At 41.7% G+C, this 10,877-nt stretch overlaps 1 protein-coding gene across 1 annotated transcript in view; it reads left to right on the top strand.

Moving 5' to 3' along the window:
• LOC103211299 (zinc finger protein 615-like) overlaps positions 1 to 4,741 on the top strand; it is a 30,624-nt gene extending 25,883 nt beyond the window's left edge. The window contains exons 2-4 of the mRNA XM_042783187.1: positions 1,937 to 2,063; positions 2,303 to 2,398; positions 2,949 to 4,741. Of these exons, the coding sequence (XP_042639121.1) occupies positions 1,937 to 2,063; positions 2,303 to 2,398; positions 2,949 to 4,741 (2,016 nt within the window). The remainder of the gene's footprint in view (positions 1 to 1,936; positions 2,064 to 2,302; positions 2,399 to 2,948) is intronic.
• The last annotated feature ends 6,136 nt before the right edge of the window (positions 4,742 to 10,877 follow it).

Genomic DNA, 10,877 nt, shown 5'->3' with positions numbered 1-10,877 from the left:
AAACATGCAATCAAGATGTGTTCATTATCACTGATGATTGGAATGCAAAAGTTGGAAACAAAGAAGAATCACCGGTAGTTGGAAAATATGGCCTTGGTGATAGAAATTATGCTAGAGATTGCATGATAGAGCTTGCAAGACCAATGACTTATTCATTGCAAATACCTTTTTCCAACAATAGAAACGGCAGCTATACACATGGACTTTGCCAGATGGTGTACACAGGAATCAGATTGACGACATCTGTGGCAAGAGGTGATGGAGAGGCTCCAGATCTTCAGCCAAAACAAGGCCAGGAGCTGATTTTGGAAGACCATCAACTGCACATATGCAAGTTCAAGTTGAAGTTGAAGACAATTAAAAGAAGTCTATGAGAGCCAAAATACTACCTTGATCATATGCCTCTGGATTTAGAGACCATTTAAAGAATAAATTTGATGCATTGAACACCAGTGACCAAAAACCAGAGGATTTGTGGGATGACACCAAGAACATCATCCATGAAGAAAGTAAAAGGTCATTAAAAAGATGAGAAAGGAAGAAAAGACCACAATGGATGTCAGAAGAGACTCTGAAACTGGCCCTTGAGCAGAGAGTAGCTGAAGCAAATAGAAGAATCAACAGGATAAAAGAGCTGAACAGAAGATTTCAAAGGGCAGCAGCTCAAGAAGACAAAGTCAATTATAATGAAATGTGCAAAGACCTGGAATTAGAAAGCCAAAATGGAAGAACATGCTCAGTGTTGCTCAAGTTGAAAGAACTGAGGAAGAAATTTAAGCCTCAAATTGCAATATTGAGAGATTCCATGGGCAATATGTTGAATGATGCAGGAAACATCAAAAGAGAATGGATAGAATACAGAGTCACTATATCAAAAAGAATTGGTAGATGAGCATCTATTTCAGGAGGTGGCATATGATCAAAAACCAATGGTATTGAAGGAAGAAGCTTACACCATACTTACTTAATCTATATGCTGAGAATTGGAGAAATAATTGGAGAAAATGTAGTATCAGGATTGGGGGAAGGCTCATTAACAACCTGAGATACGCAGATGACACAATTTTGCTTGCTGAAAGTGAGGGTGACTTGGAGCACTTACTGATGAAGATTAAAGAGTACAGTCTGCAGTATGGATTACACCTCAATATAAAGAAAACAAAAATCCTCACAACTGGACCAATAAGCAGCATCACGATAGATGGAGAAAAGATTGAAGTTGTCAAAGACTTCATATTACTTGGTTCTACAATCAGTGCCAAAGGAAGCAGCAGTCAAGACATCAAAAGACATTATATTGGGCAAATCTGTTGCAAAAGACCTCTTTCAAGTGCTGAAGGACACAGATACCTCCTTGAAGACTAAGATGCACCTAACCCAATCCATGATATTTTCAGTCACCTCATATGCATGTGAGAGCTGGATAATTATTAAGGCAGATTGAAGAAGAGTTGATGCTTTTTGAATTGTGGTGTTGGTGAAGAATGCTGAAAGTACCATGGACTGGTAAAGGAACTAACATATCTGTCCTGGAAGAAGTGCAGCTAGAATGCTCCTTGGAAGTGAGACTAGCCAGACTTCATCTCACCCACTTTGGTCATGTTGTCAGAAGGGACCATTCCCTGGAGAACTAGAGGGTCAATGATAAAGGGGAAGACCCTCAACAAGATGGATTGACACGATGGCTGTAGCAATGGGCTCAGGTAGAGTAGGGATCATGAGGCTGGTACAAGACCAGGTAGTGTTTCATTTTGTTGTACATAAATTCGCTATGAGTCAGAGACGACTTGACAGCACAGAATAACAACAACATGTGCCAACAACAGCAACATAACTTCCATCACATTCCTTCCATATCATCAAAAAAAAAAAAAAAAAAAAAAACATAAAAAAAAAAAAAAAGATAACTTCATTAAACAGGACCCTGTTCTTACAGAAAGTGCTGACATTCGATGATGTGGCTGTGGACTTCACCTGGGCAGAGTGGCAGCTTCTTGATTCCAAGCAGAAAAGGCTGTACCGGGACGTGATGTTGGAGAACTATAGCAACCTGGTGTCCATAGGTGAGAAAGCTACCCTGTGTCATTGAGTAACTCTCCAGAGGATGTGTAATGCTCTTACATGATAAGATTTTCAGATCCTTTTCTTACCCTGGAGAAAAGGGTGTAAGATACCTTCTAAAATTAAAGCCTTGACTTTGCAGATATGACAAGTCTGTAGTTCCTAAATGTAACATTTTTCCTTCTTGATACATTAACGCGAGTTCAGTAGGTATAAGTCTTCTATCATTTCCCATGAACAGGGTATCAAGCTACCAAATCAGATGCACTCTCCAAGTTGGAACAAGGAGAAGAACTATGGACAGTAGAAGATGAAGTTCGCTGTCAAATCTCTCCAGGTGAGTGAATAAGAACCAACAAGATGGCTTATTGAAGAAATATAGAATTCAGAGAAGGTGTCATAGTTTACAGCATGTTTTAGGTATGTAAATAGCCCCCCTAGCAATTCCCCTTGTCATAGGAGACGTTTTTTTTTTTTTTTTTTTCCATTTTGGAAATGTAATCCCTGTTTCTATTATCTTAACAACTTGATCTCCTTGTAAACTGTTTTTTTTTTGTTGTTGTTGTTTTAGAATGTCTTTTTTTTTTTTTTTGAATTGTTGTTGTTGGTATGTTTTATAAGGATTTATTCAGAAAGTAGACAAGTCTATAGAGATTGTAAATTACATAACTTTATTTATACACTGACTGCTTTTAGCTTTTGTAGTGACTTCTTCTACATCATTGTGCTTTTACTAATGTGCAAGAGATAGGGAACATTTGCGTTTTTTTTTTTAATGCTGAACTCCTTGGGTTGTCAAAAAAATCCTTCACACACCAATGCATTTTTTAAATATTTTTATTCCAAACTAAGATTGTAGAATGATTCATTGTCCTTTTCTTTCCTAGAAATGAGGGAAGTTGATGATCATCTCCAGCATCACTTGCAAAAGCAAAGGATACAAAAGTGTATGGAACAATGGCATGAACGTAATGCATTTGGAAAGGTTTCTTATCAGAGAACACATAATTTTCTATTAAACCAAAGTCAGGATATATCAGACTTGCATGGAAAAACTTTGAACTCAAATTTGAGTGTTGAAAACCAGAACAGAGGCTATGACGTAAAAAAGTTGACTGAGTTTAATGGATATGGACAATTATTTTTCCATGGTGCGCATGAACAACTTTATACTGATAATATATTCCATGAAAGTGTAAACCCCAACAATAACATGTCTCAGGTGATTAATCTTCTGAGCACTGCTGAATTTGAAAAAGCTCATGTGTTCAATGAATGTGGGAAAGCCTTCATTGAAACGTCTCAGTTCATCGATCATCAGAAGGTTCATACAGAAGAGAAACCTCATGGATGCAGTGTGTGTGGGAAAGCCTTCTCCAGAAAGTACAGGCTGATTGAACATCAGAGAGCTCATACTGGTCTGAAATATTATGAGTGCACAGAATGTGACAAAACCTTCCTCAAAAAATCACAACTCAACATACATCAGAAAACTCATGTGGTAGAGAAACCGTACATATGCAGTGACTGTGGAAGAGCCTTCAGCAAGAAGTGTCGGCTTATTTATCATCAGCGAACTCATACAGGAGAGAAACCTCACGGGTGCAATGTATGTGGGAAAGCCTTCTCTACAAGGTTCAGTCTCACGACTCATCAGAAAACTCACACAGGAGAGAAGCCCTATACATGTAGTGAATGTGGAAAATGCTTTTCCATGAAGCACCGTCTCATCGTCCATCAGCGAACTCATACTGGAGAGAAACCCTACATATGCAGTGAGTGTGGAAAAGGGTTCATCCTGAAGAGTCTTCTCATCAGACATCAGCGAACACATACAGGAGAGAAACCCTATGTGTGCAGTGAATGTGGGAAAGGCTTTCCCATGAAGAGTGATCTCACCTTGCATCAGCGTACTCATACTGCAGAGAAACCATTTGTATGCAATGACTGTGGAAAAGGCTTCACTGTGAAGAGCCGTCTGATTGTACATCAGCGAACTCATACAGGAGAGAAGCCCTATGTATGTAATGAATGCGGAAAAGGCTTCCCAGCAAAGATCCGATTGGTTGGACATCAACGAACTCACACAGGAGAGAAGCCCTATGTATGCAATGAGTGTGGGAAGGCCTTCACTGAGAAGAGCCAACTCAATGTTCATCGACGCACTCATACTGGAGAGAAACCCTACATATGCAATGAATGTGGGAAAGGCTTAACCGGGAAAAGCATGCTCATTGCTCATCAGCGAACTCATACCGGAGAGAAGCCTTATAAGTGCAATGAATGTGGAAGGGGCTTCAGCATGAAGAGCACTCTAGGTATACATGAGCGAACTCATACTGGTGAGGAACTCTACAAATGCAATGAATGTGAGAAAGGCTTCCGGACAAAGACATGCCTCATACAACATCAGAGGTTCCACGCAGGAAAGACTTCCTTTGTATGTACTGAATGTGGAAAATTCTCTTTGCGCAAGTACGACCTCATTACCCATCAGAGAACCCACACAGGAGAGAAACCCTATGAATGCAATGTATGCATAAAAGCCTTCACCACAAAGTCAGGGCTCAAGGTTCACCAAAGGAAACATACAGGAGAGAGGCCCTACGGATGCGATAATTGTGGGAAATCTTTTGCCCACTTGTCCATCCTTGTTAAACATAAGAGAATGCACACCTAGTTGTTGTGGGGCAGGCTATTTCCAGTTTTGGGCCACAGGAGATGGGTATTTGCACTGAAGAATGCACTCAATTAATGCAGACAATATGGTAGTGTCTTTAGTGGTCAGTTACTTCCCTATTTATGTCAAAGAAAATATGCATAAATCAGAAGTAAAAAGAACTCTTTATGAAACATTTTTAGGCCATTTTATGTCTAAAAAGTATAGGAATGGACAGTCTAGGAAAGACTACAGTGGAAATACAGTCTTCCGTCATCAGTGTAACCAAAGTAAATATTGATTTTCTGTATGTTTTTATTTTGAAATGAGTGTAAATTAAAAAAATATATATGCAGAAATAATCTGGAGACTTTCCATGTCCCCTTCATTCAGCTTCCTCCAAAGATACCATCACTTTTAAAAGCATACTTTTTTTATTTTTATTTTATATATAGTTTGAACAAATTTTGTCTCATGCATAGTGTTGTGTAATCAGCACAACTAAGATCCAGAACTGCTATATTAAAACAGATGCCCTTGTGTGGCCCGTTTCCAGTCACCCAGTCTCTCTGACCCTAAGACTTGGCAATCATTGATCTGTATATACTAAGTTTTCATTTCTAGAATGTTATAAAAAGGAAATCAGAAAGCATTTACCCTTCTGTAGTTGGCTGTTTTACCTGAAGTAAACTCACCGTAATACACATCCAGTTTGTTCTGTGTTTCAATAGTTGTTTTATTGTTGCATAGGAATAGATGAGGGAGCTCTGATGGCACAGTGCCTAAGTCATCTCACTGCTAGCCAGAAAGTTGGCAGTTGAAACCCACCCGCCACTCCACAGAAGAAAGGGCAATCTGCTTCTGTAAAGATTTACTGCCTGAGAAACCTAACGGGAATCGCTGTGAGTCGGCACTGACTCGATGGCAGTGAGTTTGGTTTTGGTTTGATTTAGTAATAGTTGATACGATGTACCACCATTTATTTATCCATTCAACCATTGAGGGACATTGGCATTTATAATATAGTCATAGTAATGTCAGAGGTCTTCTAACTTCACAAGTTGGGAAGAAAATCCAGATCAGGATCAGCCCAAAGCTGGTATCTGTGAAATGGAATCAGACATCCTCTACTCTCCAAACTTTTGACCAATTCCAACATCAAATCGTACACTCCACAGCACTCTATACTTCTTTGTTGGGTTTGATCATTTGCTGCTCTGAGTTTAGAACTCACAGGCTATACTCGCAATTATGTGGTTTATTTGGGAAGTAACAAGCTACAATTCAGGATCAACTTAGAAATAACGCTTACAACTTGGAATACAGTTCTTTAATCAGGATGGCTTTCAACCAGACATCTCACAGTTTCTTCTCGTCTATCCCCACAGGCAGGCCTCACTCCCAGATAGACAGACAAGATTCTTTCCCAGCTATGCCCATCTGATCCTGCTTGGGCCTGTCCTCTCCCTGCTCAGGAAAGGTTACAGTTCTTTAGCTTTGTCAACAAGCGCCTGAATGTACTCCACTCAGCAAGCAAGCCTCCTCCCTAAAGCACTCAGTTTTTTCACTCCGTGAGTTGGCAGTTCCACTGCAACCGTTAGGAAGCCCACCACAGTTTCATCACACCGGTTTCCTGGTTTGCTTGTTCTGCCAGTGTGCTGTCTCACACCCGTCTCCTATGTTACAGCTTGCTTTCTCCCTGGTCTAGAAACTCTCTCCCCCAGCACAGGGACTCTGAGTCCCAAGGATGCTAATGAGGTCTTCCTCAACCTCTATGGGATTGGCTCTTTTAAACCTAGCATGATGGCAAAATTAACCCAATGTCTTCAGTTGACCACAAGAAACTTGTTTGCGTAGTAATTGACCAATCCCTGCAAGAGTTTCACACATCTTATTTGTATAGAAGACTAACCAAAACTCACTTTACAAGACTGTGGCCCAGCCAATTTTGGCAGAATTCTAAACCCAAGGCCAGAAAGCCCATCTATGAAGAGAAACCATTACACTGCAGAGTTGTTTCTGTTTGTTTTGTTTTGTTTGTTTTTTACTGTTACAAATACTGATGCTATAGACATGCTTTTATAAGTGTATTGTGTAAATATGAGTTTTTGCCTCTCTAGGATAATACTCAGTATTGAAGGTACTAATGCAGTGTAGCAGAAAAAAACAGTTTTCTTTTGGTATTTAGAACTGATCCATTTTGAGTTCTTATGTAGGGGGTGAGGTTTAAAGTACATTTTCTTTTTCCATTGATCATAAACTATTTGTGGACAATACCGTCTTTTTTCCATTAAATTGTATTTGCGTATGTGTAAGAAGTCACCTGCCTGTGCTTGTGTGGGACCACTTGTTGACTCTGTTCTGTTTGGTTGATCTGTATGCTATTCCTCTGCTAATACCATACTATCATGATTGTTGTAGATAGATAGTTCATTGAAAAATGGATTACTCAGATTCCTCCACCTTTATTTTTCTTTCTCAGAATTGTTTTATCTTTCCTAGTTATTTTGCCTTAACATACATATTTTAGAATAAGCCTGCCTACACCACCTCTGGGACAAGTAATTTGACCTTTGTCTTTGGTTCCTGAAAGGTTACTGCAAAAATGGTATGGTGGCCACATTGTCTGACCTTCTCTAACTTCACAAGGAAGGAGAGGGACCAAGATTGGCAACCCAAGGCTGATTCCACCCTCAGAGATACTACCACCCTCCAACCTTTTTACTAGTTCTGACACCAACTACCCCTTCCATGTCACCCTCTACTTCTCTGCTGTAATTTGTTGCAATGGCCACACAGACCTCACACACATTACTCATGATTATGGGGTTTATTTGGGAAGTAACAGGTTGTGATTCAGGTTAAGGAACATTCAGGATACAATTCTTCAATCAGGAGAGCTTCTTACCTGTGCCACAGGAATGCTGCTTTCTGGGCTCAGCCTTTGCCTTGCTTGGACCAGTGTTACAAAGGTCTTAGCTGTGCAAGTAGGTACCCAAAGAGGCACCCCACTCCACCAGCAAGCTTCTTGTCTAAAAGCACTCAGCTTTCTCACTCCATGGGCTAGAAAGCTTGCCACTCTGTCTCATGCCAGTTTCTTGGTTCTGCTGCTGCCAACTCTCTGCTACCTCAGCAAAGTGTTACAGTCCTCTGTTTCCTGGGTTGAGGAGGCTCTTGTTCCAAAGATGCATTCCACTTCTGGCTTCACCCTCATGATAGTAGTGAGATCTCCTTTTCTGCCTCTGGGATGGTTCAGTGCAGTGAATTGCTTGATGTGGCCCTTCTAGCCATTGTCCTCCATTATGTGATGTATTGTAAATCCTAGTCTCTATGCCTGTTTAGGGTAAGATGTATCTTGAGTCAAATGGGCATGAATAGGGATCTCTTCTAGTCAATTGTCTAGGTAGTTGTCTTACAAATTTCTTGGCATAAACAAGCAAGCACTTCCAGCATTGAATCCATTTGTTGAATCATCTCAATGGGTAATCCATCTATTCCTGGAGACTTGCTTTTTACCAATTCCTTTCGTGCTGCTTGGACTTCTTTCTTCAAGACCACTGGGGAAAAAGAAAAAAAAAATCCTTTAAGTAAAGTTATAAACCCCACACTGCACATCTTGTCAACACAAGTCTTATCATTGCATTCCAGAGATGCAGTGCCTAAGGCATTTGCCTGCTAACCAGAAGGTTGTCAGTTCAAATCCACCAGCTGCTCCATGGAAGGAATATGGGCATTATACTTTGATAATGTTTCATCACCTTGGAACCCCAGTGGGGGTTGCTATGAGTCAGAATTGACTCGATGGCAGTGGATTTGGTTTTTTGGGAGATGGTGAAATGAGTTCTTTTATGTGGTCTTTTGTCTTAGCTATTTTGAAAACAGCTCAAGAGATTTTTTTCCCTCTAAGCCTTTCTCTCTCTCTTTCTCTCACTGCTGTCCAGTTGGATCTGACTCATAGCAACCCCTCCTTGGGTTTCTGAGGTGGTACCACTACAGAAGTAGATTGCCCAACTTTCTGAGGAGTGGCTCATGGGTTTGAACCACCATCCTTCTGGTTAGCAGTCAAATGCCTTAGGCACTATGCTACCAGAGCTCCCCCTAAGCCTTTAGAGGTAACATTTTGTGGTACTTATAGTTGTGTGTCCACTTGGCTGGGCCTGGTTGAGTGGCTGGGCAGCTGGTGGTAGTTATTCCCCATGATGAGACTGGCAATCAATTCCATGGTAGGATCTACAGCAAGCAGCTGAGTAGCTCTGCTTTGGAGATGTGGTTTGCTTCCCATATCTAAGCAGCAGCTTTGGGAATGGTCTCTAGTTTATGGCGCGCTTGAACCCTGCATGTAGCCAAGTCATTGTTGAGCAGCCTGCCATGCTCTGCTGATCTTGGGGCTTTTATTGGACTTGAATTTATGGCCTGCCGTGTGGTTTGGTAATATCAGGACTGTGCCTTACAACTTGTCAACCTTGGGCTTGTCAGCCTCAGCAGCCAGCAGCTGAATGAAGAAAAGCCTCCAGCTTCAGTGGGCCAGAGGCAGGAGGCTGAGCTGAAGTGAGGGGCTTTCACCCAGCCCCCAGAGCTTGGCATTTTGAACTTGGACTTAAAGCCTCCAAACTGTAAGAGACTAAATTCCTGTTTCTTCAAGCCATCCCATTTGTGGTATATTCTTGTCAGAGCAGTAGTTGGTAACCCAAACTCCAGGTAAGCTGTAAACTACTTGGTTTGATACTTTTAGTTTGTTCCTGGGACATAGCCTATCCTGTGGTTGGTATGAATCTTGCAGGCATTGCTGTATGTACTATGCAAATGAAGTGTCACTGGCCTTCCAAGAGGGGATGGGTCAGTTCATGACATTGGTGGGAGGGCCATGCCTTGAAATTGACAACAAATTTGTTTATATTTGTAGCCAATCCAACAGAGGGTTCAGAAACAAAAAGAGAAGTGCACAGGTAGCAGGAAGTAGTACAAAGAAGAAAAGGCAAGAAAGAAGTAGAGAGAGAGGTGACATGGAACCTCCTAGATGAGGGCAGTAACTCTGATGACAGTAAGAAGCAGAGAAGGGGTCCAGAGCCCTGGAAGGTGCCCATCTGCAGAGCTGACAATAACAGCCTTGGAAAGGGTCTTGTGGCAGAGTGTGTGGTGAGAGAAGGCAGTTGAGAGGAACCTTTCCTGAAAGGACCAATAGGAAGCCTGCATTAGTGGAGAAGAGGGCCTGCTTGTTTGCATGGCTGAGAGGAGCTGAGAGAGCTGTCCTGCGCTGAGGAAGGGAGACTGCCTCCATGCTTTGTGAGCCTGGTCCCTGGTTGTAGCCTGTGGCTTCTGATCCTGAGTTACATAATAAAACCCTTAACTGTAAGTGTGCTCTGTTGAGTTCTTTGTGTGCCTCGTATGAGTAATTTCTTTTACAAGGATCAGCACAAAACTGGTTCCTATAAAATGGAGGTTAAAGATGTCACGAATGTCCGGCTTTTCCAAACTGCCATACCACTCCACCATCTCTGACATCAACTCTTCCCCTCCCCTCAGTACTCTTACTCCCATATCTGGGCTCACAGTTCACTGTAGTGTCTCATAGAACTCATGATTCATCAAGAAAATAGCTCATGTGGTTGTGGAGGCTGGGAGATCTTGGCTCATGTGGTTACAGAGCTGATGAACCCAAATTGGCAGGGCAGATGACAGGACCTGGCTCATAAGGTTGCAGGACCAACCAGTCTGGTTAGACAATAGATTTCTGGCTCAAATCCGAATAACCTGAGGTCAGATGATGAGAAGGAGATGCAAGATCTAAAGCAAGAAAGAGATCTTTGCCAGAGCAGTCATATATATATACTGGATGAAGGCCATACCCTCAAGGAAACTGAGGGAGGTGAGGCAGTTCAGGGGAGTGAATTGCGTAATATCATTCTTCTGGCCATGGTCTTTGTGACTCCTACCAGATGACTGGGTGGAACTGTAAATGTGAGGTGCTTTGTGGCTCACCAAGGGGATTGGATAATGTGTTAGTAATGTAAATAGGGGAGCTCTGGTAGCATAGTGCCTAAGGCACTTGACTGCTAACCAGAAGGCTGGCAGTGCAAACCCACCAGCCACTCCTTGGAAGGAAGATGAGGCAATCTACTTCCATAGTGATACTGCCTCGGAAACCCAAGGAGGGGTC

The sequence above is a fragment of the Orycteropus afer genome, unplaced genomic scaffold (genome assembly GCF_000298275.1).
Source record: "Orycteropus afer afer isolate SDZICR_OR568_19922 unplaced genomic scaffold, OryAfe1.0 scaffold00718, whole genome shotgun sequence".
Lineage (NCBI taxonomy): Eukaryota > Metazoa > Chordata > Mammalia > Tubulidentata > Orycteropodidae > Orycteropus > Orycteropus afer.
Note: the sequence above shows the minus strand (reverse complement) of the source record. Positions and strands in the feature narration are given on the sequence as shown.